This window comes from Canis lupus, chromosome 2 (genome assembly GCF_048164855.1).
Source record: "Canis lupus baileyi chromosome 2, mCanLup2.hap1, whole genome shotgun sequence".
Lineage (NCBI taxonomy): Eukaryota > Metazoa > Chordata > Mammalia > Carnivora > Canidae > Canis > Canis lupus.
The window spans coordinates 31,330,850-31,352,692 of record NC_132839.1 but is presented as its reverse complement, the minus strand read 5'-3'; the positions used below and the strand labels follow the sequence as shown (position 1 = coordinate 31,352,692).

At 42.9% G+C, this 21,843-nt stretch overlaps 1 protein-coding gene across 1 annotated transcript in view; it reads left to right on the top strand.

Annotated features, from left to right (window-relative positions):
- SV2C (synaptic vesicle glycoprotein 2C) overlaps positions 1 to 21,843 on the top strand; it is a 208,532-nt gene that overhangs the window by 168,867 nt on the left and 17,822 nt on the right. The window contains exons 5-10 of the mRNA XM_072794651.1: positions 8,502 to 8,635; positions 9,095 to 9,184; positions 12,719 to 12,829; positions 13,272 to 13,360; positions 17,421 to 17,579; positions 19,884 to 20,017. Of these exons, the coding sequence (XP_072650752.1) occupies positions 8,502 to 8,635; positions 9,095 to 9,184; positions 12,719 to 12,829; positions 13,272 to 13,360; positions 17,421 to 17,579; positions 19,884 to 20,017 (717 nt within the window). The remainder of the gene's footprint in view (positions 1 to 8,501; positions 8,636 to 9,094; positions 9,185 to 12,718; positions 12,830 to 13,271; positions 13,361 to 17,420; positions 17,580 to 19,883; positions 20,018 to 21,843) is intronic.

The following is a 21,843-nucleotide window of genomic DNA, read 5'->3' as shown; positions in this document are numbered from 1 at the left end:
TTGACTAGAGTTGCCGCTTTAAAGATCACAGGTCTGTGAATATTGTTGTCTTTGTGACCAGGAGACACTAGGGCAGTCGATGGCACTTTCTCATTGCTATCCATCAATGAGCACTAGTGTCAGTGTTTAGATTCATTGCAATCAGAACGAACATTACTTTAGTTGAGAATGGTATGGATGCTGAATAGTGTCAAAATGATCATTCCCCTTTCCTTCTCCTTTCTTCACGTCAGACCTTGTACTTTAGAAATATCAAAGGCTTACAACTCTTGGAAAAGTTTTTTTGTCCTTTTGAATAAAAAGTATTATAAGGTGATAAAATACTCAATAAACAAACAATGCCAAAAGTGAAAGTCTCCTGTTAGTACCCACTCCCGACCCTGAGTAGCCATTTAAAATAGTTTAGTGTATTCCTCCTCTCCCTTGTTTATAAGATTTAATATGTTTTATGTATATATAAAAATGAAAATGCACTGTTTGGAAAAGAACTTTTTAACTGAGCAGTGTAACTTGGACATTTTCCAAATCTGTTCAGAAAGATCCACCTCGTTCTTTGCCTGTAGTTACATGGTGTGCTTTTGCATGGCTGTCCCATAGTTGATTTAAGTTTTCCCCTCGCCCTTGCTTCTTTTTTCTTTCTTTCTCTCTCTCTTTCTTCTTTTTTAACAGACGAGGAGGAGGTAAAAGTCTCTGCTCTCAGCAACAGGGACTGTCCAACTACATCTGGTTCTAAAGTCACAGATGACACTAGATACATGACAACCTGAGTTTCTAGCCAAGTGTTAATGTTTCATGGTGATTAGATAGTATTTATATTGTAAACCAGTGACCTGTTGAGGGCATAAAATCTTATTTCTGTAGGAGTGAAATCAGAAATTCATCTGATCATTGTTCTCTTAAGTTCATTGCCACTTGAGAAAATGGATTTTGAGCTACTCTCCCAAAGAGAACTTTAGTTGTCTCTGTGCCTTGTGAGTGAAGACCACTGACAAATAAATACAATTTACTTCTTAGCTTTTAAAAACTCATCTCACATATATTTATTTGTTTTAATACTGATTTCTAATGTTTAAGAACATTGAATCTGTGCCTTATACCTAAAATCTGCCTTCTTACCGAAGACTGTGTCCTACTGGTATCACGTAACTGGCACCCAGATATACATCAGTAAAGTAGGTGCTCATTCACGAGCGCATCAGCAGCTAAGCCCAAGAAAGAACGTGAAAGCCAGCATTCTTCCTCCACGTGTGTCACATACTTCTGCCTTGGCACCCTGAAAGATTTCAGACAGTCATGCACCTGGGGTGGCAGCTGGTTTCTGCAGTCTCAGAGCACATTGGCTTGAGGCTTGTAAATGGCCTTGATTATTATGCAAGACACATAATGCTCTTATTAGCGCCACACAATTAGCGCTGTGCGGTAAAACTGCTTTCTGTAATACCCTAATTGAGGTCCTTTCTTGCATGGAATTTACATTATATGTAGATAAATCCCTCAGCATGACATTTTAATGAGTATTTTTTAACAAAGTCCAAAGGACAATTAGAACCACCACCCACACAAGAAACACTTTTTTTTTTTTAAGACAAAAAAGGCGTGGTGCCAACAGAGAGGGCTCATTCAAGACAATTCTGTTTTGTTTCGTTTTGTTTTTACTCATGAGAGACACACAGAGAGAGAGCAGAGACACAGGCAGAGGGAGAAGCAGACTCCCCATAGGGATCCCGATGTGGGACTCGATCCAGGACCCAGGGATTCACACCCTGAGCTGAAGACAGACGCCCAACCACCGAGCCACCCAGGTGCCCCTAGACAATCCATTTTTCTAAGCGCAGAGGAGTATCCGAATGCAACAACCCACTTTCCCAGTTGCATGTGGCGTGGTTTCATATTCTGGTCCTTCACTCCTATTGATGTCTCCCCACTTCCTGATATTTCAGTTTAGGTTTTGTATCATTCTCAAATTCAAATTTTTTTAAAAAGATTTTATTTCTTTATTCATGAGAGACGACACAGAGAGAGAAACAGAGACACAGGCAGAGGGAGAAGCAGGCTCCCTGCGGGGAGCCCCATGTAGGACTGGACTGGTGGACCACTGAGCGACCCAGGCATTCCTCAAATTCAAATTTAAGCTATATTGAAATCCAAATGGAGAAGGGTCCCAGGAATTCATGGCTGAATAGTTAGAGTGGTCGGTATTTTAACACTGCATTCTTTTATTCATTTTGAATCCAGATAATGGTATTTCAGTTTAACAAAGTATATGCAGGGCCATTTCTCAAGACTCACTGTGTCTATCCCTCATTCGGGCCACAGAATATCATCCATCAGTCTTTAAGCCCCCTCTCTGGGCGCATGTCCTAAAAGGGGAGTAGCATTGGTCTGCCCCCAAGGCCTGTCTTCCCTCTCTTCGGGTTAGATGTTTGCAATATTGAAGAAAAAAGTTAGGGACCAGGCATGGCACAGCCTGTCTTAGCAGCCTCATCTACTTCTTAAGTATTGATTTGAATTGTATCTCTAACTTGAATGTTAGAAATTTAAGAATTAGTTCTTTGTTCAGGACCCAAATCAGAAAAGAAATTTAGCTGGGGCTCTGGAGAAAATACTCTCGGGCAGATAGCTCAGCCTCTTCTGTACTCCGACCACACTCTTCATCACCTGTTCCAGAACATGGGAACTGTTTATCGCGTCTGTGAACTACTCTGCTTTTCTTCTAGACTAGAACTCTGCAAGGGTAGAAAAGATGTCTTAGTAGCCTCCACATGGTGGGCGTTATGACTGGCAGATATAGGCACTCAATGGAAATATGAATGAATAAACAAAGTAAATTAAGGTGATCACTAGGCAGTAGGGAAATGCAAATTAAAACCATGATGACGGGGCACCTGGGTGGCTCAGTCAGTTAAACATCTGCCTTTGACTTAGGTCGTGATCCCAGGGTCCTGGGATGGAGCCCCGCATCAGGCTTCCTGCTCGTTGGGGAGTCTGCTTCTCCCTCTGCTCCTCTTCCTGTTGGTGTTCCCTTTCCCAGCCCCCCACAAATAAATACATAAAAATCTTTAAAAATAACACACAATGAAATACCACTGCACACCTATTAGAATGGCCAAAAAGGACACCTGGGTGGCTCAGTGGTTGAGCGTCTGCTTTCAGCTCAGGTCGTGATCCTGGAGTCCTGGGATTGAGTTCCGCATCAGGCTCCCTGCATGGAGCCTGCTTCTCCCTCTGCCTGTGTCTCTGTCTCTCTCTGTGTGTCTCTCATGAATAAATAAATAAAATCTTAAAAAGAAAAAAGAATGGCAAAAAAAAAAAAAAAAACCAAAATCACAAATAAGTGGCAGGAAGGATGTGAAGGAGCTAACACCCTCACACACAACTGGGGGAACCTAAAATGATACAGCCATTGTGGAAAATGGTTTGGCACTTTCTTATCAAACTAAACATAAACTTACCCTATGACTCAACTAACCTACTCCTTGGTATTTACCCAAGAAAAAAGGAAAACTTTGGGACACAAAAAAACCTGATGGAAATGTTCACAGCTACTTTATTGAAAATCACCTAAAACTGAAAACAATTGACCTGTCCTTCAGCTGGCGAGTGGGTAAACAAACTATGATCTATCCACCCAAGACAGTTATACTCAGCGGTGAAGAGACACTACTGATATGTGTGGTGATCTGCATGAATGCATTATTCTAAGGGTATAAAGCTGGATTCAAAAAGCTGTGTACAGTGTGATTCCATTTAGATGACATTCTGAAAAAGGCAAAACTATAGGGATAGGGAACAGACCAGTGAATATCAGTGGTGAGGAAGGGTTGCCTGCAGAAGAGGGGCAAGAAGGAATGTTTTGGGGTGATAGAACTGGCCTGCCTCTCGATTATGATGGTGGCTACATGATTGTTCATTCATCAAATTCATAGAAATGGATAGGGACACCTGGGTGGCCCAGGAGTTGAGTGTCTGCTCAGGTGTGATCCTGGGGTCCAGGGATCAACTCCGCATTGGGCTTCCCACAGGGAACCTGCTTCTCTCTCTGCCTGTGTCTCTGCCTCTCCCTCTGTGTCCCTCATGAATAAATAAATAAAATCTAAAACAAAACAAAACAAAACTGGAAAACTGAAAAGGTAAGAAATTACTAACTTAATTTGAAAAAATAAATCAAGGTTGTTTAGCTGTTGGTGTGAATTGATAAAACATCAAAAGAAAAGTAGCCTTATTAGCCTGCAGTGATTTGTGATGTGCTCATATTCACACATGTGTAGTGAGCAGAAAAAGAGGAATCAAGGACGAGCAGCATGAATATCTGGATGGCTGGCAGAAACAGGAGCATTAAAGGAAAAACAAGTTTTATTTGGTAGCAGAGCAAGAAATCAAAAGTTCCATTTTGTTTTTGTTTTGTTTTTTGTAAGTTCCATTTTGGACACGATACTTTGAGATGCCCATTAGACACCCCTGTGAAGATGTAAACAGGCAGGTGGAGATGGGTTTCTGGAGCTCTAGAGAGAAAACAGGCCATGTTTCAGAGACAGTGGCATAGAGATGGTGCTTGAAGTCGTGGAAATACACGAGTCAGCCTAGAAAGAACCTGTAGCCAGAGAACAGAACCGACAACCACTAGTTAGGGTATTAGCTCCACCTTTGGGAGCTAGTCAGGGAGTCAACTAAGAAAACTGAAGGAGAGCCAATGAAGTGGGAAAGAAACTAGCACATGTAGTGATGAGGAAGACAATGGAAAAAGTTCTTCAAGGGAAGAGGATGATCAGCTGTATGGGAGGATTTAGACTGTTCAAGTAAGAGGACAGAGGAGTGCCTATTAGATTTGGCGAGACAGATGACTGACTGGCATAGCTTGTGTGGACTTTGGGGGCAGGAGGTTTGGGGTGAGGAAGTGGAGATAGTTGCTATAGTCCATTCTTTGGAGAATGGGGACAGAGGAATAACAGCAACTGGAGAGGCATGTGGAGGTCAAGGTAGGGTTTTTTTTTTTCTTAGATGGGGAAGATGGGTGTGCTGATGAAATCACCCATGGAGTAAGGTGAGAGAACACCATGAGGAGGGCCGGAGAAAAGGAATAGATAATTACTGGAGTTCTGTCCTTGAAAGAGAGAAGGCTAGGCTCTAGAGCCACATGACAGGTTGGCCTTGGATTGGTTACAACAGAACAACTGCCAGTGCTCCTAAGGGGAAGGTAGAGGCGCAGGTGGGTGGGGAGATTCAGGAGTGAGGAGAGGACATGCATGGAGTTCCCTCTGTGTTGGTTTTCTCCAAGAAAACTGAAGGTGGGGGTCAAGTGCAAGGAGTAGATTAGACTGCTAGAGATTTGAAAAGAGCCAGAAAAAGAGTACAACGGGTTTTAGAGGCTGAAGAAAGGCTTATTGCAAAAAATGGAGAGACAAATGAGAGGATCACACACCCTTTATATAAAGCAAGGCCACAGTGCATGTGTGCGCACACACACACACACACACACACACCAAGCAAGGGCCAAAAGACCAACCCCACAGTAAATGAAGTGGAGAAGGATGTGAACCACAGTGATTAGGCTAAACTCAGAAGAATCTACGCAAAAAAAAAAAAAAGAGGAAGAGTCTACGCCTGAAGAAACTGCATTTTAAGCTGAGGAGAGGGGGGCTCTGGAGCAGCTGGCTCTACCCAGGATTAGATCCTATCTGTAGTCCAGTTTCCTCTGTAGGCTGAAGACCACTCCATTGGAATCACATTGCAATCAGCCTCTTCCCCCACTGATGTGATGTTCAGGAGCAGTGCGAGTGAAGGGCAGTATTTCTACAACCAGTTGTCAAAAAGGAGAGTGAAGTCCCGGCAGAGGCATCCGGAGAAGTCCAAGCAAAAGCAAGGGGTCTGAGCTTTCATAGAGCTAAAATACTTCAGTGTAATTGCTGTCAGTCGTGTAAGCAACAGAGCTGTAACTGCAAATGCCAGGTGCGTGGCGTTCTTAATGCTGATGTAAGAAAGCACCATACACTTACCAGTTTTAAACACCACAAGCCTATCCTAAAATTCTGGAGGTTGGCGGTCTAAATGAGGTGGCAGGGCTTCTGGAGGCCACAGGGGAGAATACATGCCTTGCCTTTTCCAGCTTCTGCAAGCCACCTACATTCTTTGGCTTATGGCCCCTTGTACATCTGCAAAGCCAGCACTAGAGCACTTGCAGCTCCCTCTCCAAGCTGACCTCTGACCTCCCTCATCGCATCTCCTTCTTTCTTTCTCCTATGAAAAGGCTCTTCTACTCATGTGGGTCGGGCCACGCCCTAGGACATAATCACTCTACCTCAAGATCCTAACCTGAATCCCACTTGCAAGGTCCCTTTGACATGTCGGGTAACATAGTGACAGGTCTGGGCACGGGGATAGGACCTCCTTGGGCAGGGAGGGAGCTCTGTTCTGGCGCAAGAAGCCTCTGCACTATCCGCTACTGTCATGTAGTCCTGCGCCATAGCCTGATGTCAAGAGCACTGCATTCGCTTCACTCGGTCCTTGAAAGCTTTTCTCCATCCAATGCGTAAAGTGATAGGCTCTAGAGCTTTGAAAAAAGATATTCTTTATAAGAAGATCTCAGATGAAATGTGAAGTGAACAAGGTATGTTTTTTTTTCTGTTCCATCATAGAAGTTTTTCTGTGTTTTGCATATTTGAGACTTTTGAACTTCTGCTACATAAAACCCTGAGGGTAGACGTCCTCTCCTAAGGTTTATGATGTGGTTAGTTTCCCACTCCACATGACCCGCGTGTATTAAATACGCAGGTAATGTTGATTGACCTAAGACTGATAGAGCATGTCATTGACGCTTATATCCTTTGTCCACACAGTCTGTGTTTATGAGTAAGTGTGCATAGACCTGAGGCTGGCTGTGGCATACGATTCTGCGGCCGATCCTGGTGGAGACGATTCTGATATGTAACTTCATCTTTGTGACCCTGAGGAAATCACCCTCAGAGTCTCACTTGGCTCCCATGTAAATAATAAGTACACTGCTCTCCTGGGATGGGGTGTAAAATACCTGACTTCTGTTCACAAAATGAACAGTATTATAAATGCCAAGTATTGCCAGAAACTACAATTGTGCCTCATGTAATTCATCTATGTCTCTATAAATTTTCTGTTTTCAAATAGATGTGGTATCCTTCATTATTTGTCATTTAGAATGTTTGAATTTAGCTTTCAACCATTTTATATTCTTTCAAATATTGGCTCCCTTTTGGTTTTTAAGGAGATTTCTGTTTGTATCCCATTACACTTGTTTTTGCTATAGTAAAAACACTATTTGAAGATTTAAAATTCTCTTGATCTATTTTGTAACACGTGCATATGGAAAGATACTACACTGCCATTTAGTACTTGTACTGGTCAAGGTGCTGGCAGGAAACCACTCTCACAAGGGATCACTAAAGAGTCACATGGAAACAGTGAAAAGAAACCAATAGGGAAGGATACAGCACCTAGGAGCTACTAGCAGGAGAGCATCTTCTGCCCCAAAGGCACCAGGAGGGAGGGCTTGCCAGAGCTGACAATAGCTATGGCTGTCAGAGCAGGTCCTGGCAGACGAGCACACCCACTGCCAAATCTGCACGCAGCCAAGGGAAGGGAGAACTCCGCTCCCACCCTCCCAGGCCCAGAGGAAGCCAATGGGCAAGGGAGCCAGGTGATTGCCCTCCATAGCAATCCATTTCCTGTCACTTCCAGGGTGGAGAGAAGGGGGGCAGGATCTAGAGGAGCAAACAGAACATGCCCCAGCACAGAGGTCTGTTGGAAAAAGCATTCCAAATTAATTTATCATGGCCTTTAGAATTCGGTTGTATGGAAACACACATGTACCCCCATCCCTAAGTCCTGAGCCCTCCAGTTTCTTTCTCTCACCACTGCAGTCAGTGGTTGTAAAGTTGAGCTGGTCACTGTGGCTAATGCCTAGATTGGCTTCTTCTTCTGTGGGAATTAAGATTTAGCTAAGGGGGATCCGTGGGTGGCTCAGCGGTTTAGCGCCTGCCTTTGGCCCAGGGCACGATCCTAGAGTCCCAGGATCAAGTCCCACATTGGGCTCCCAGCATGGAGCCTGCTTCTCCCTCCTCCTGTGTCTCTGCCTCTCTCTCTCTCTCTCTCTCTGTGTATCATAAATAAATAAATAAGTAAATAAATAAACAAATAAATCTTAAAAAAAAAAAAGCCTTAAAAATAAAAAAGTCTTAGCTAATACAGGGATGCCTGGATGGCTCAGTGGTTGAGTGTCTGCTCTTGGCTCAGGGCGTGATCCCATGGTCCTGGGATTGAGTCCTGCATCAGGCTCCTTGTGGGGAGCCTGTTTCTCCCTCTGCCTACATCTCTGTGTCTCTCATGAATAAATAAATAAAATCTTTTTTAAGAAGACAGCTAATATATTTGCTGTGTAGACCCCCACAGTGATGGCAGAGAGGAGGTCCTCGCTTTCCTAGCAGGCCATCTGAGAGGCGCTCTCCTTCATTCTTCCCTTCTTTCTTTTCTAGGGTGGAGCTTCAGCATGGGGTCAGCTTACCAGTTTCACAGCTGGCGTGTGTTTGTGATAGTCTGTGCACTCCCCTGTGTCTCCTCAGTGGTGGCCCTCACGTTCATGCCTGAAAGCCCGCGGTTCTTGTTGGAGGTAATGTGGATTACTATGAATATTCAAGGGAGCCACACACATTGGAAAGAGTTCCCCGTTAATGCCAAGGAAATGTGTTGGCCTCTCTGAGAGATAACTTTCCCCTTGCTACTAGGGAACCATGGGGTGTTGGTTTCATGGAGACATGCTTTAAACGACGAGTGTGTGAAAAAGCTGCCTCATGGCCAAAAGCACTAATGTTCCTCCTCAAGCAACTTTTCACTCAATGAAGAGACTTTGTCTTACTTTTTTATACAAAAAAATGTTAGCAGCCACAGATGCTCTTTCTTGTTATAGGCACATCCATTGAACTGCTAACGTACTTAAGGCTATCCAGTGGGATACCCCATTTGCACAATTATAGCCAATTTGATCTGACAACACAAGATAGACATTGGAAAATCAGGGAGTGTAAGTTTTGTGCCTTTTAGCCTTTCACCATCTATTTGCATTTCTTAGGTTGGAAAACATGATGAAGCGTGGATGATCCTTAAGTTAATTCATGACACAAACATGAGAGCACGGGGTCAGCCTGAGAAAGTCTTCTCGGTGAGTACCTGCTTCTCAGTGAACCTTCTATACCAGGGGCCAGGAAGCCTTTTCTGAAAAGGCCAGATTATAAATTTTTCTCTCTGCACCAGCTACTCTCGTCTTTTAGTTCCTTTTATTTCCGCTGCACATGTTGTACTCACCGCCTCTGTATGTGCCGTTCACTCTGCATGGAATGTTCTTACATCCTCTAGTTACAAAGTTTATTCTCAATGGGGAAAGCCAATCTAAATTAATGAAAGTTAGATGGATGGAAGTTTTTGGAAGGAACAATGGCTTAAATGTTTTTACCTAGGCAGTCCTACAATTAGACTAATAAATGTTTTGTCTGAAATAGGTTTAGGCAGACCTACAGTAAGACATAGGGAGACATAAAAAAGATCTTCAGTGTCTTATAAATAAAATCAACTATAGGTGTTAAAACATATTAAACAATCCACTGACATGTGATTTACTTATTTCATTTTTATTTAGAAGACAAATTTTTCATAATGTACATATAGACTTCAGTTTGGCCTTTATCTAAATTATCACACATTCTTCATTAGCAAAGTTCTTTGTGCAATGTATGGAGAAATGAATATCAGTAATGGATGGCCCTCCATTGAGTACCTGGAAGCCTTTGAATAGGCCCTTCTTCTTTTAAGCAGATGCTCATCAGAGGAAGAATTTTTTTAAGTGAAAGGATCATAAGGCTGGAGGAATCTTGAGGCATCATCCAAATACTCAATGTCACTCAACCCTTCTTAGCCAGATGAGGATAAACCCTATAACAAAGGGATTTTCTGAGAAAATGAGAATCTCCAGGGCCTCACCATGCTACTCACCTGCTTTTTCTTCCAGAAGGTTTGAATTACCAAATTCACATATGGTCATCCATGTTTTTTAGTAGATAAGGTGAGAACAGGGGGGAATACCCCCAAAATAATAGGTAACCTCAGAGTCATTTATTGGGTGACTTTCAAAGTCATTACATGATCCTGTCATGACAAATTTGTCTTTTTCCTTGTTATGCCTATAATACAACGAATCTGCATGCATTGCTCCAAAGCCTCCTTTTTAGACCCTTCTTCTTATGCCCTTACCTTAAATAATGTTTTCCACAACTCCACAATTTTTTTAGCTAATTCTGTTTTAACCTCGTATGCTTTCCTTAGCTGACTCCCATTCTCTATCTCCTAACGGACAATTCTTCTGAGCTCCAGACATACATGTTGAAGGGCTTTGTGGAAGTCCTTCTATGTCCTTTCAAATCTGAGTTTCCTTTTTTAAAAAAAAATATTTTATTTATTTATTTGAGACAGAGAGAGTGAGAGAGAACAAGCAGGGGGAGCTGCAGAAGGAGAGGAAGAGGGAGAAGCAGGCAACCCGTTGAGCAGGGAGCCCGACACAGGACTTGATCCCAGGACCCTGGGATCATGACCTGAGCCAAAGGCAGATGCCCAACCGACTGAGCCACCCAGGTGCCCCTCAAATCTTAGTTTCTAAGTCTGAACTTACCACCTCGAGTCTTCAAGCATCTTCTTTTTACTAAGTTCTACCAGAAAATACCACCAAACTGGAAACCTTAAAACTACTCTATTTCTTTATTCCCTTATTCCCATAATATTCAAGAAATCACTCTGTCTTATTATTTGCATCCTAAATATCACTGCACATTGCTCTTTACTTTTTACCCTACTGCCACTGATTTCTTTTGGCCCTCATCACTCACTGCCCTCTGCCCTTGAACTATTCTTCAGGAATCTCAAACTCTTTGTAGTTGGCCAATATTTTGTTTTCTCTCACAGCTCAGGATGTTTGCACATGGTATCTCTCACACTTAGAATGGCCTCCAAGTGGTTTACATACATGGCAAATAACATACTTCTCCATGAGCCCCAGCTCCAATTTAGTCCATGAAGGCTTCTCTCATTCCCAAGTCAACTTGGGTGTTCTGTAAAATACATCTCTCCCATCCAAAATAGATCTCTATTAGAGATTTTTTTCTTTGTATGGTAATTGCTTAGAGGATGTGATATTTTATGTGTGCATCTCTGTAGTCTAGTGCTGGACCTAGTACCCAGGGGATGCTTGTGGATGAATAAACAAATATTGATGAATAGAAAAGAGGAAGCCTCCCAAAAGTAATATGTTGAGTGATAAGAACACCTCTGTGATTTAAAAAAAAAAATCTAGGCAGACCTACAGAATCCATGCCTACATGGATTATTTTGAGCTGACTCTATTGGGAATCCCACACTTAACTCAGACATTATTTTCATTAAATACATGCCTCTTGGGATCCGTGGGTGGCACAGCGGTTTAGCGCCAGCCTTTGGCCCAGGGCGCGATCCTGGAGACCCGGGATCGAATCCCACGTCGGGCTCCCGGTGCATGGAGCCTGTTTCTCCCTCTGCCTATGTCTCTGCCTCTCTCTCTCTCTCTCTCTCTCTCTCTCTCTCTCTGTGTGTGTGACTATCATAAATAAATAAAAAAAATTAAAAAAAAATACATGCCTCTTTGCTTACATAGCCAGGAACAGGCTACCGCTTACTTTGTATAATTTGGAAGTTGCTGAGAGTCCCCAAATCACCACTGTCAAAAAGACAATAGACCTGTCTATTGGTACCTGGATTCTCACAATAGAAGTGCTGTTTTGGATGTAGGCAGAGCACCAGAAAAAGGTGTTCAAAAGTTATCCCTGGCAGGGGTGACACTGGGGCAGATTTCTGTGTCCTCTCTCAGAAGCTAAGTAAACTTTGACTAACAGGAGAAGATGGGACAAGTCCACAAAAGGAACCATTCTTTTTTTTATTTTTATTTTTTCTCTTTTCAGGCTTCATTCTCTGTGTTGAAAGCATTGCCTCTGCGGTGCCTAGGTTCTTTTCCCAAGCAAAAGAGGCTCATTTAATTCCTAGATGCAGCTTTTCACAGTGAACTCCCATCATTTATTTCCCTTCTGTCACTGAAGAATCCATGTTAATGCTTGCAAAGCTCATTCCCTCGACTTTGCACCATGGTTGCCTGGGGGTTATTTGCTGACCAGCCACTGTGGGTTAGGCTACAGGAAAAGGAAGAAAGAGCCATAAAATATAAAGATAACTTTTAAGAACACAAGTTGCATGAGGAAGCTTTAAGAACTATGTCGAGGGACCAAATTCATCGAATCAGTCAGCTCCAAAGTAAAGTATGTACAATCACTTCAGTCCAAGCAAAATAATTCTTACTCCAGAAGCTAATCTCTCTGAATGTTTTATTGGCTAATGTGTGCCTTTATGGTCATGCTTCATAGAAGGGCATTTCAGTTTCGTATTATTCCATCGTTCCTGTTCTTCTCCCTTTGCTCCATGGTATTCTCTCCTATTCATTGCTCTGCAGTTCTTTTAAGTGATGTCGGGATCTGTATACTCATTCCCATGGTCTCATATAGGAATGGAATGATTATCAAATATCTGCTTACTTTTGTGGGAGTTGGGTTTTGCTCCCTTAAAAACAAACCCTAGGCCTTCAGAGAAGAGAACTCAGCACTGTGCACTGTGTTGCTCTTTACAGGTAAACAGAATCAAAACCCCAAAACAAATAGATGAACTGATTGAAATTGAGAGTGACACAGGAACATGGTACAGGAGATGTTTTGTTCGGATCCGCACAGAACTCTATGGAGTAAGTAACCAACCTGCCCTGACTGCTGGCCAACTTGTTGCATTCTAAGCTGGTCAGAGGCAGGGTTGATTGTCACAGTTCCCTGCTGTCCAGGACACCTGAGTCCTGCACGAGGACCAGGTAAAAGGACCCCCCCCCCCCCCCCCGGAAGAGCGGCCTAGCCAAGACATTCCATCTTTGGGAAGGGAAGGTGCTAGGTGAGGGGTCTTGGCAGGGGCGGGGCACACTGAGGTTTTTGGCTACTCTGTCCATCGGCTTCCAGGAAGCTACAAAGTGAAACTTGCAGGATTTGGTTTCCGATAGCCTTCAGCCTTTACATTGTAAGTTCAAATGAATCTGGTTGAAAGAAAACTCAGGGTTGTTTTTATAACTGGTGAAGGGGATTGGGGAGTGGGGTCACTGGATAGCCGCACAAGAAAACTAACTCTTCAATATTTCACAGATTTGGTTGACTTTCATGAGATGTTTCAACTACCCCGTCAGGGAAAATACAATAAAGCTTACAATTGTTTGGTTCACCCTGTCCTTCGGGTAAGTAATATTTAAGTTCTCAGGGAGTGAAATCTTTACATTTCCACCCAGTCACATGGCTTTCCTTTCTTACACTGTTTGACGCTGTTAAGATGTCAGGAAAGATTTTTTCTTCAGTTTAGGTTTGCTGACCATTATAGTTTTATAAGCGACTTACCTTAGTTCATCATAACGCTGGGTGGTGAAACCCATAGTCCTTGGAAAGCCCCATGGGGCCTTGACCATGGCCAACGGCTCCCTGCTCAGGCCACTGCCTTGGCACTGCCTCCAGACACTGCGCGGCTCATTTCCTCACCTCGTCGGAGGCTTTGCTCAGATGTCACCCTCTCAGGGTCACTGCCCTCAGCCCTCTCTGCACCCTTCTCAGCCTTATGAGTCCCTCAGAGCACCTTCCACCTTCTTTATTCTGTAGAGAATAAAGCTGTGTCTCCCCCTCTGTGGGAGCTCTGTGAGAACAGGATTTTAAACTGTTTTGTTCACTGCTATGTGCCCCTGGCATGTGGTAAGCACTCAATAAGGCGTTACTAAATGAATAAAACCACCATATATGTGGTGGTTTTCCTTTTCTAAGGAAAGAGGAGGTAGGAAGAACATATCGGGATTTTATTTGCTAACAGCTTTAGAATATTTGTGTCCAACTCTAGTTTGCGTAATTTACCGTTTTTTTTCAAAGAGGCAGTTAGGTAATACCCTACACTTTCAGTTCAGTAGGCTCTTAATGCCCTAGTAGAGCCCAGCATCTACAATGCAGGTTCCATCTGGAAATATCCCTAAATTAAAATGGGAGAGTGGTTAAAGATGCCTGATCTTCCACAGTGCCATGAGATGTAGTAAAGGGGAAGACCAGGAAAGTGTGGATCAGGAGACCTAATACCTCATCATGTTCTGTGACTTGGAGACGCTACCAAGTTCTCTGTCCTGATTTCTGACTTAAGAGGGTTGATTGAGAATATGTAAAGTAACTCCCACTCAAGCTCTAAAACATGCATTAATCAATGAAGGCAGAGAAGGCTGAAAATGAACATGTATTAGTGCCCACTACATGCTAAACACTCAGCTGGGTACAAAGATAAGCCACTCGGAAGTTCTCCCCTTGATGTGGAGACTTACCTCATAATACCTGGTTTGCTCACATTTCGTTATTTATTACTGACCACATTTTAAGCTTTATGGTTTCCTTGTAATATCCCTGAAATGTCAAACAGTGCCTAGCATTGGGTCGCTATCCAGTAAGTGTTCACTGAATAAATGAAAAATTAGCTGAAACTCCTCCACATCATTGATGTCCCAGGCTAGCGTGCTTCCCTCATTGTTGCCATTTTCAAAGATTGTTGTCCTCAGTATATGCGGAGAGAGAAGTGTGATAGACGTTGCATCCCTGAATCATTTCTGATTTAGTGGCCACCATTTACACCCCCACAGTAGTTCATTCGTGGTGTGTGAAAAGAAGGGGCTGGAGATCTATGGAATCCTGAGGCAGAGATGTTTTAGAAATCCTGATGACAGTGACGATGATAAACACTGAATAGTCTTTTGAGCGCTCACTATGTGCACTTTGCACTTTGCATCCCGTTTAACCAGAGTAAGGAAAGGGGGCATTGTCATCTCTCTGGTATTAGAGGTGGGGCACCTCAAGCTGACATGAGTGCGTCTGAAGCATCACCTGAGGGCACCTGGGTGGCTCAGTTGGTTAAGCGTCTGCCTTCCGCTCAGGTCATGATTCTGGCGTCCTGGGATTGAGCCCCCCAGCTCTCTGATCAGCAGAGAGTCTGCTTCTCCCTCTCCCTCTCCCCCTCCCCACCCCACTTGTGTTCTCTCTCTCTCTCTCTCCTCACTCTCAAATAAATAAATAAATCTTAAAAAAGAAGAAAAATCACCCAAAGGACTCCATTGCCAGAATTTCTGATGCAGCCATTCTGGGTAGCATCTGAGACTTTGCATTTGTAACAAGTTTCAGGTGATGCTGATGCTGCTGGTCCAAAGACCCTACTTTGGGAACCACCAACTTAGAGCAGTACTCTCTAATAGAAATAAAATGTGAGCTGCATATGTCATTTTAAATCTCCTAGCGGCCACACTAAAGAAAATAAAAGGAAACAGATGAAATTAATTTTAATAATGTATATTTTTTAACTCATTATGTCCAAAATAGCATAGTTTCAACATTTAATCAATATAAAAGTGATTATGACTTATATTACATTCTTTTTTTCTTAAGTCCCTAAATTTGGTATTTTAAACTTAGAGCACATCTCATTTGGACGAGCCACATTTCTTTTTCTTTTTTAAGTTTCTATTCAAATTCCAGTTAGTTAACATGCAATATAAAATTAGTTTCAGGTGTACAACATAGTGATCCCACACTTCTATACAATACCCGATGCTCATCACAACAAGCACGCTCCTTCATCCCCATCACCTATTTCACCTGTCCTCTGCCCCCTCCCCTCTGGCAACCATCAGTTCTCTATAGTTAAGGGTCTATTTCTTAGTTCGTATCTTTCTCTGTTTTTTTGCTTTGCTCATTTGTTTTGTTTTTTAAATTCCATGCAAGTGAAATCATACAGTGTTTGTCTTTCTCTGACTTATTTCACTTAGCATAATACACTCTAGCTCTATCCACATTGTTGCAAATGGCAAGATTTCATTCTTTTTTATGGCCAAGTAATATTCCATGTACGTATACACACACACACACACACACACACACACACACACACATACACACACCCGTATCTTCTTTTCCATTCATCAGTCGATAGACACTTGGGCTGCTTCCACAGTTTAGCTATTATAGATAATGCTGCTATAAATATCAGGGTGCATGTTTCCCTTTGAATTAGTACTTTTGTATTATGTGGGTAAATACTCCAATTGCTGGATCATAGGCATTATTTTTCCAAAGAAGACCTACAGATGGCCAACAGACACATGAAAATGTACTGTCACTGATCATCAGGGAATGCAAATCAAAACTACAATGAGATATCACCTCAAAGCTGTTAGAATGGCTAAAATCAGCATAAGAAACAACAGATGTGGGATCCCTGGGTGGCACAGCGGTTTAGCGCCTGCCTTTGGCCCAGGGCGCGATCCTGGAGACCCGGGATCGAATCCCACGTCAGGCTCCCGGTGCATGGAGCCTGCTTCTCCCTCTGCCTGTGTCTCTGCCTCTCTCTCTCTGTGTGTGACTATCATAAATAAATAAAAATTTAAAAAAAAAAGCTTTCTTCCTTTGAGATTTGATGACTTTCTTTAAAAAAAAAAAAGAAACAACAGATGTTGGCGAGGATACGGAGAAAGAGGAACCCTCCTACTCTTGGTAAGATTGCAAATTGGAGCAGCTGTTGGTGAAAAACTACATAGAGGTTCCTCAAAAAGCTAAAAATAGAGCTACCCCATGATGCAGCGATTGCACTTGCCACATTTCACCTGCTCAGGAGCCACATGTGGTTACTACACAGCACAGCAGCACGACTGAGCTGTTGCCTGCTAGAAAAATACATTAGAGGGTAAGGCAGAAAGTGGAAATAACCTAGATTTTCAGATAATAACCTGAATAATGCTCTTCCCAGCCTTGAACCACTTGAGAAATGGGTCTCTGCCCTTGAGCTAAGAGTATCACAGTAGTGTAGGAACCAAGAAATATTCCCTATTAGTAAAGAGGTCATTCTTTAATGACACAGTTCTTGGACACCAGGAGTTTGTACCAGCAGACTAGGAGATGGGGTTCCTCAGGAAGCCTGGGTTAAAGAGAAAAACATCAGGGCCAGGAAGCCTTGTGTTGAGAGAGAATGCAGGTCCCTTCCCAAAGGCGGAGTGCAGGAATCACATACCTGGGGTTTCCTGGGCCATCTCTCTGGCGTGATTTTTGCAAACTTCAGCATGGGACAGAGGGGGCAGTACAGATTACTGTTGGGTGATTCCTAATATTGCAGGGAGCCAGTCAGAATCAGAAGTGTTTCTCCAGGAACTACTACCTCTCTGAAGATGTCAGGGGGGCAGTCACTGGCACCAGTGTGCTGGTACCTTTACGTACTCACATTTCTTTTCTTTGCAGGTACTATGGCTTATCTGTGTGGTTCCCTGATGTCATTAAACATCTGCAGTCGAATGTGTTGCCAATTCAAAAGATAGAGAGAGAGAAAATTTCAAACTTCAGTGTTAACTTTACAATGGCAAATCAGCTTCACCTTGGAGCGGAATACGAGAATGGCAGGTCCAGAAGCTTTGACATAACTTACTTTGCTGTGTGTTCTGAGAAATGTATTTCTTCTTAACCTTCGTTGCACAGAAGCATGCACAGTTGTTTGGTTGTTTTGTTTGAGTCTGTACGTTAGTCATTCTCAAACTGAAACTGAACACTCCCAAATGGGCTTTAAAAAGGTACATGTGTATCAGTACTTGACTTAAAACCACTTCTGAAATAGCCATTTCACATTTGTTAAATAGTGGAATTGACTACTATGAAAAGAAAATTTAGAGAGACACTGGAGAGGCCACAGAAACAAGACATGGAAGAGAAGAGTGAGGAGTACGAGGAAACAAGTTGGGTTATAGTGTTAGTTAATCCAGAGAAGAAATCCAAGTGTGATTTGATGCCTGCCTCCCTCCCCTGAAAGAGGGGACAGCTTTTCAGAAGCCCTTCCTTCTCCACTAGGCTGGTCAAGAATTGGCATCATGTTGTATCAGGAGGACTTGTCACCACAGAACAGGAATGATTCCCCAAAGTGCAGGGTTTTGAAAATATAAAGTAAGTTAGCAAAGGACATTTTTGAAGATGGCATCTGGAATGCATCTTGACAAGGAGAGAGAATGGGCTCAGGAAGGCAGTTCCGATACATTCTTTCAGGGCAGATAAGGGATAGACGAGGCCGTTTGTTTCTCTCGATTAGCTGTTGTCTGAACAAATAATGGCTGGTGTGATGGTTTGCATCATTCTTAGGAAATTGTCCCAGATGCAGAAATGGTAAAATTAAAAATTTTTTAAAAACTGAACAAAGTTCTCCAGGGGAAAACCACTTGGAAGGCTGAAAAAGAATTCTGTAGGATACTTTTGGTTTATATAACGAAAGGGAGAATTAGGAAGTAGAAGAAATTGTTTAAATCGGCAATCCCGAGAGGGGCCTAATCCTTATGCAAGCCACGTAGGATCACCATCCCTCTCCCACATGAAACACCAACCCAAGTCTGCACTTGTTTTTCCATGGAAACCTTAGAATCACGTGCTCTTGTAATTGCAGGGTAAAAATTTACTTCCTTTATTTTTTAAAGTATTGTTGCTCCATTAGAAATGCCTGAGCTATTTGTGCCTCTGACATATTTTAAATGATGCTTGTTAAAGTTCTAAGCTGATTATTCAGTCACCACTAGTAGCTGTTTTACATTAGCAATATAAAGATTAATCATTTGAATAGTATCAGAATCTCGGTAAAACATATATATTTATTTGGAAGGTGATCGAACATTTATCGTTGATTATCGATCCATGTCTCCTGGAAGTCCTTCTCATACAAGCAGATCTGAGTTGTAGGCTCTTTTAAGGTGTTAGGATCATCACGACTGTTACCATCCTCACCATCTAGAATCCCCCACCTGGCAGCACCCAAAAGGTTTCATCATTGTACATTGTATATTTTTCTAAAAATAAGCAGAGCTCTCTCATTGCTCTGCTTGGTTCAAGGAATACTTGTTGGCTGTGAGAAAAAAAACGTTCATGGGAATGAGAGTGGCCTATGAGCTGCTTTCTTTCTGTGAGCCCAGAGTCAATGTTCTCTCTTCAGAATAACTGGGAATCTCTATATGAAAATGAAGAAACCTTGAGTTTTTAGCTTAGGAAACAGACTTTCATTAAAAGTGAGCTTGCGGGATCCCTGGGTGGCGCAGCGGTTTGGCGCCTGCCTTTGGCCCAGGGCGCGATCCTGGAGACCCAGGATCAAATCCCGTGTCGGGCTCCCTGTGCATGGAGCCTGTTTCTCCCTCTGCCTGTGTCTCTGCCTCTCTCTCTCTCTCTCTCTGTGACTATCATAAATTAAAAAAAAAAAAAAAAAGTGAGCTTGGGAGGGGCAGCCCCGGTGTCCCAGAGATTTTAGCGCCACCTTGGGCCCGGGGTGTGATCCTGGAGACCCGGGATTGAGTCCCACGTCGGGCTCCCTGCATGGAGCCTGCTTCTCCCTCTGCCTGGGTCTCTCTCTCTCTCTCAGTAGCCATCAGTCTCCAAACTCTCTACCTTCAATAGCATACTCTACAAAATCTGTTACCAACATTGCAAAAGCTAAGTGAAGTTACCATGATGGCCATCTCTTCTGCTGGAAAATAATATCAGTGAGCCAAGAGATAACCAAAGGACAGGCTGCATGAGGAAGAATGAGGAAAGCTAAGAGCTTAGAAGATCCAGAGGCCCTGCTTGTCGGAGCCTCCATAGTAGGGCATCAGATCTCTAAACCTGTTTGACTTAGCTTCAAATCGTGATGGACACAGTCATTGATAAGAATTTGTGTGTGTGTGTGTGTGTTTTGGGCAGATTTCTAGGGATGAAGTTCAAATCGATAACTTTCAAAGATTCAGTTTTTAAGGCCTGTACCTTTGAGGATGTGACTTCAGTCAACACCTACTTCAAGAACTGCACATTTGTTAACACCATTTTTGACAACACAGGTAAGTGTGCTACTTAGCCCTGTCTGGGGCCTCTTCAAATGGCCCAGTTCTTGGCGGAAATGAGATACCCCTGTGATAGTGGAGGCAGAGGCTTAGGGGGACAGTGGAAATTAAAGGAATGGATTTCCGGGGATCCCGGGTGGCTCAGCGGTTTAGCGCCTGCCTTTGGCCCAGGGCGCAATCCTGGAGTCCTGGGATCAAGTCCCACGTCGGGCTCCCAGCATGGAGCCTGCTTCTCCCTCCTCCGGTGTCTCTGCCTCTCTCTCTCTATGTCTAAATAAATAAATAAATAAATAAATAAATAAATAAATAAACAAATCTTAAACAAAAAATTTTTTAAAAAGGAATGGGTTTCCTTAATCAGATTGGATCATAGTTAAGCTTTTATTATTTGTCTCTGTTAAATTTAATGCAAATAGGACTTGTTGAAGTTCCAAGTTAAACACAAAATCCTTGGAGCGCCTAAGTGGCTCACTCGGTTGAGTGTCTGGCTCTTGATATTGGCTCAGATCATGATCCCAGGGTCTTGAGATCAAGCCTGGTGTCAGACTCCACACTGAGCATGGAGCCTGCTTAAGATTCTCTTTCTCTCCTTCTGCTCCACCCCCACCCACCCTGCTCACATGTGTGCACACTTTCTCTCTCTCTCTAAAAAAAAAAGAAGAAAAAATCCTTTGAGTAATTTTTTTTTAAAGATTTTATTTATCTGAGAGAGAGAGAGCACACAGATGGGTGGAGCGGCAGAGGGAGAGGGAGAAATGGACTCCCCGCCAAACAAGGAGCGTGATCTTGTATCTATCAAAGGCAGATACTTAAGTCACTGAGCCACCCAGTGCCCCTCCTTTGAGTCATTTTTGAAGAAAAAAATTACCCTGTAGTTTATTTTGGTTTTTTTTTTTTTTTTATGATCTTGGTTTCAAAATTTGATGTCCACTTAAGTGATCATGCCTGAACTGCAGTGAACAGAGATGGATAACATACGGCTATACTTACTGAGACAGTTTTTTAGTCCAATCCATGTGATGGAGTTTGGAAAACTTTCCAGGGGAAAAGAGGATTGGGGATGGGAGGAGGGGACAACTGATTGAGCATCTACTGTCTGCTGGTTCCTACTCTCTGTCTTTAGACATTCATTATCTCATTTGGTGAGATAATAGTGGAGGCTTGAAAAAATTAAGTAATTTGGCCATGTTCTTAGACCTGGTAACAGCTAACATTTGAGCTAACATCAGTTTGATCTGATTGCAGAGCCCATGCTTTCCCACCTCTACCCTCTGGTGTGTCTGCCCTGAGTCCAAAATAACAGCCCAGCACTGGCAGGAGTATAGCGCTGCCTTGTTACCAGCCCTGCCTTCCTGGTGCTCAGATAGGAAGCAGCTCTCCCCAGCTCCAAATGACAGTGGCATTAGGTGTCTTCAGGTGTTTTTAAACAGTGCTGTCACGTTCTTCTAACTCATTCTGCCTCAGAAGACCAGCATTTTAGGTAGATCTTGATCAGCATGGACAATAACAGTTTTGATTCCCACTACCTTTTAGCAGAACCCACCATTCATCTGCAACCCCTCCTTGGATACATCCAAGTTCAAGTCAAAAAAAAAAAAAAAATCAGCAGCATATGCTAATGACCTTCTAATAAGGGCAAATCTTACTCCTTTGTGAGTTCTTCTGCTTTGACCTCAACTTCTGCATTCAGCTTCAAGGGCCCAACAAAGTCCTGTTGCTTCTCTTTGCCTCAGAGTCCCATAAAATAGCAATGATGAGATTGATGCACGCGCATTTTGAAACATACTGTTTTTGTAATCCTAGTTTGGAAGCTAGTAGTACTC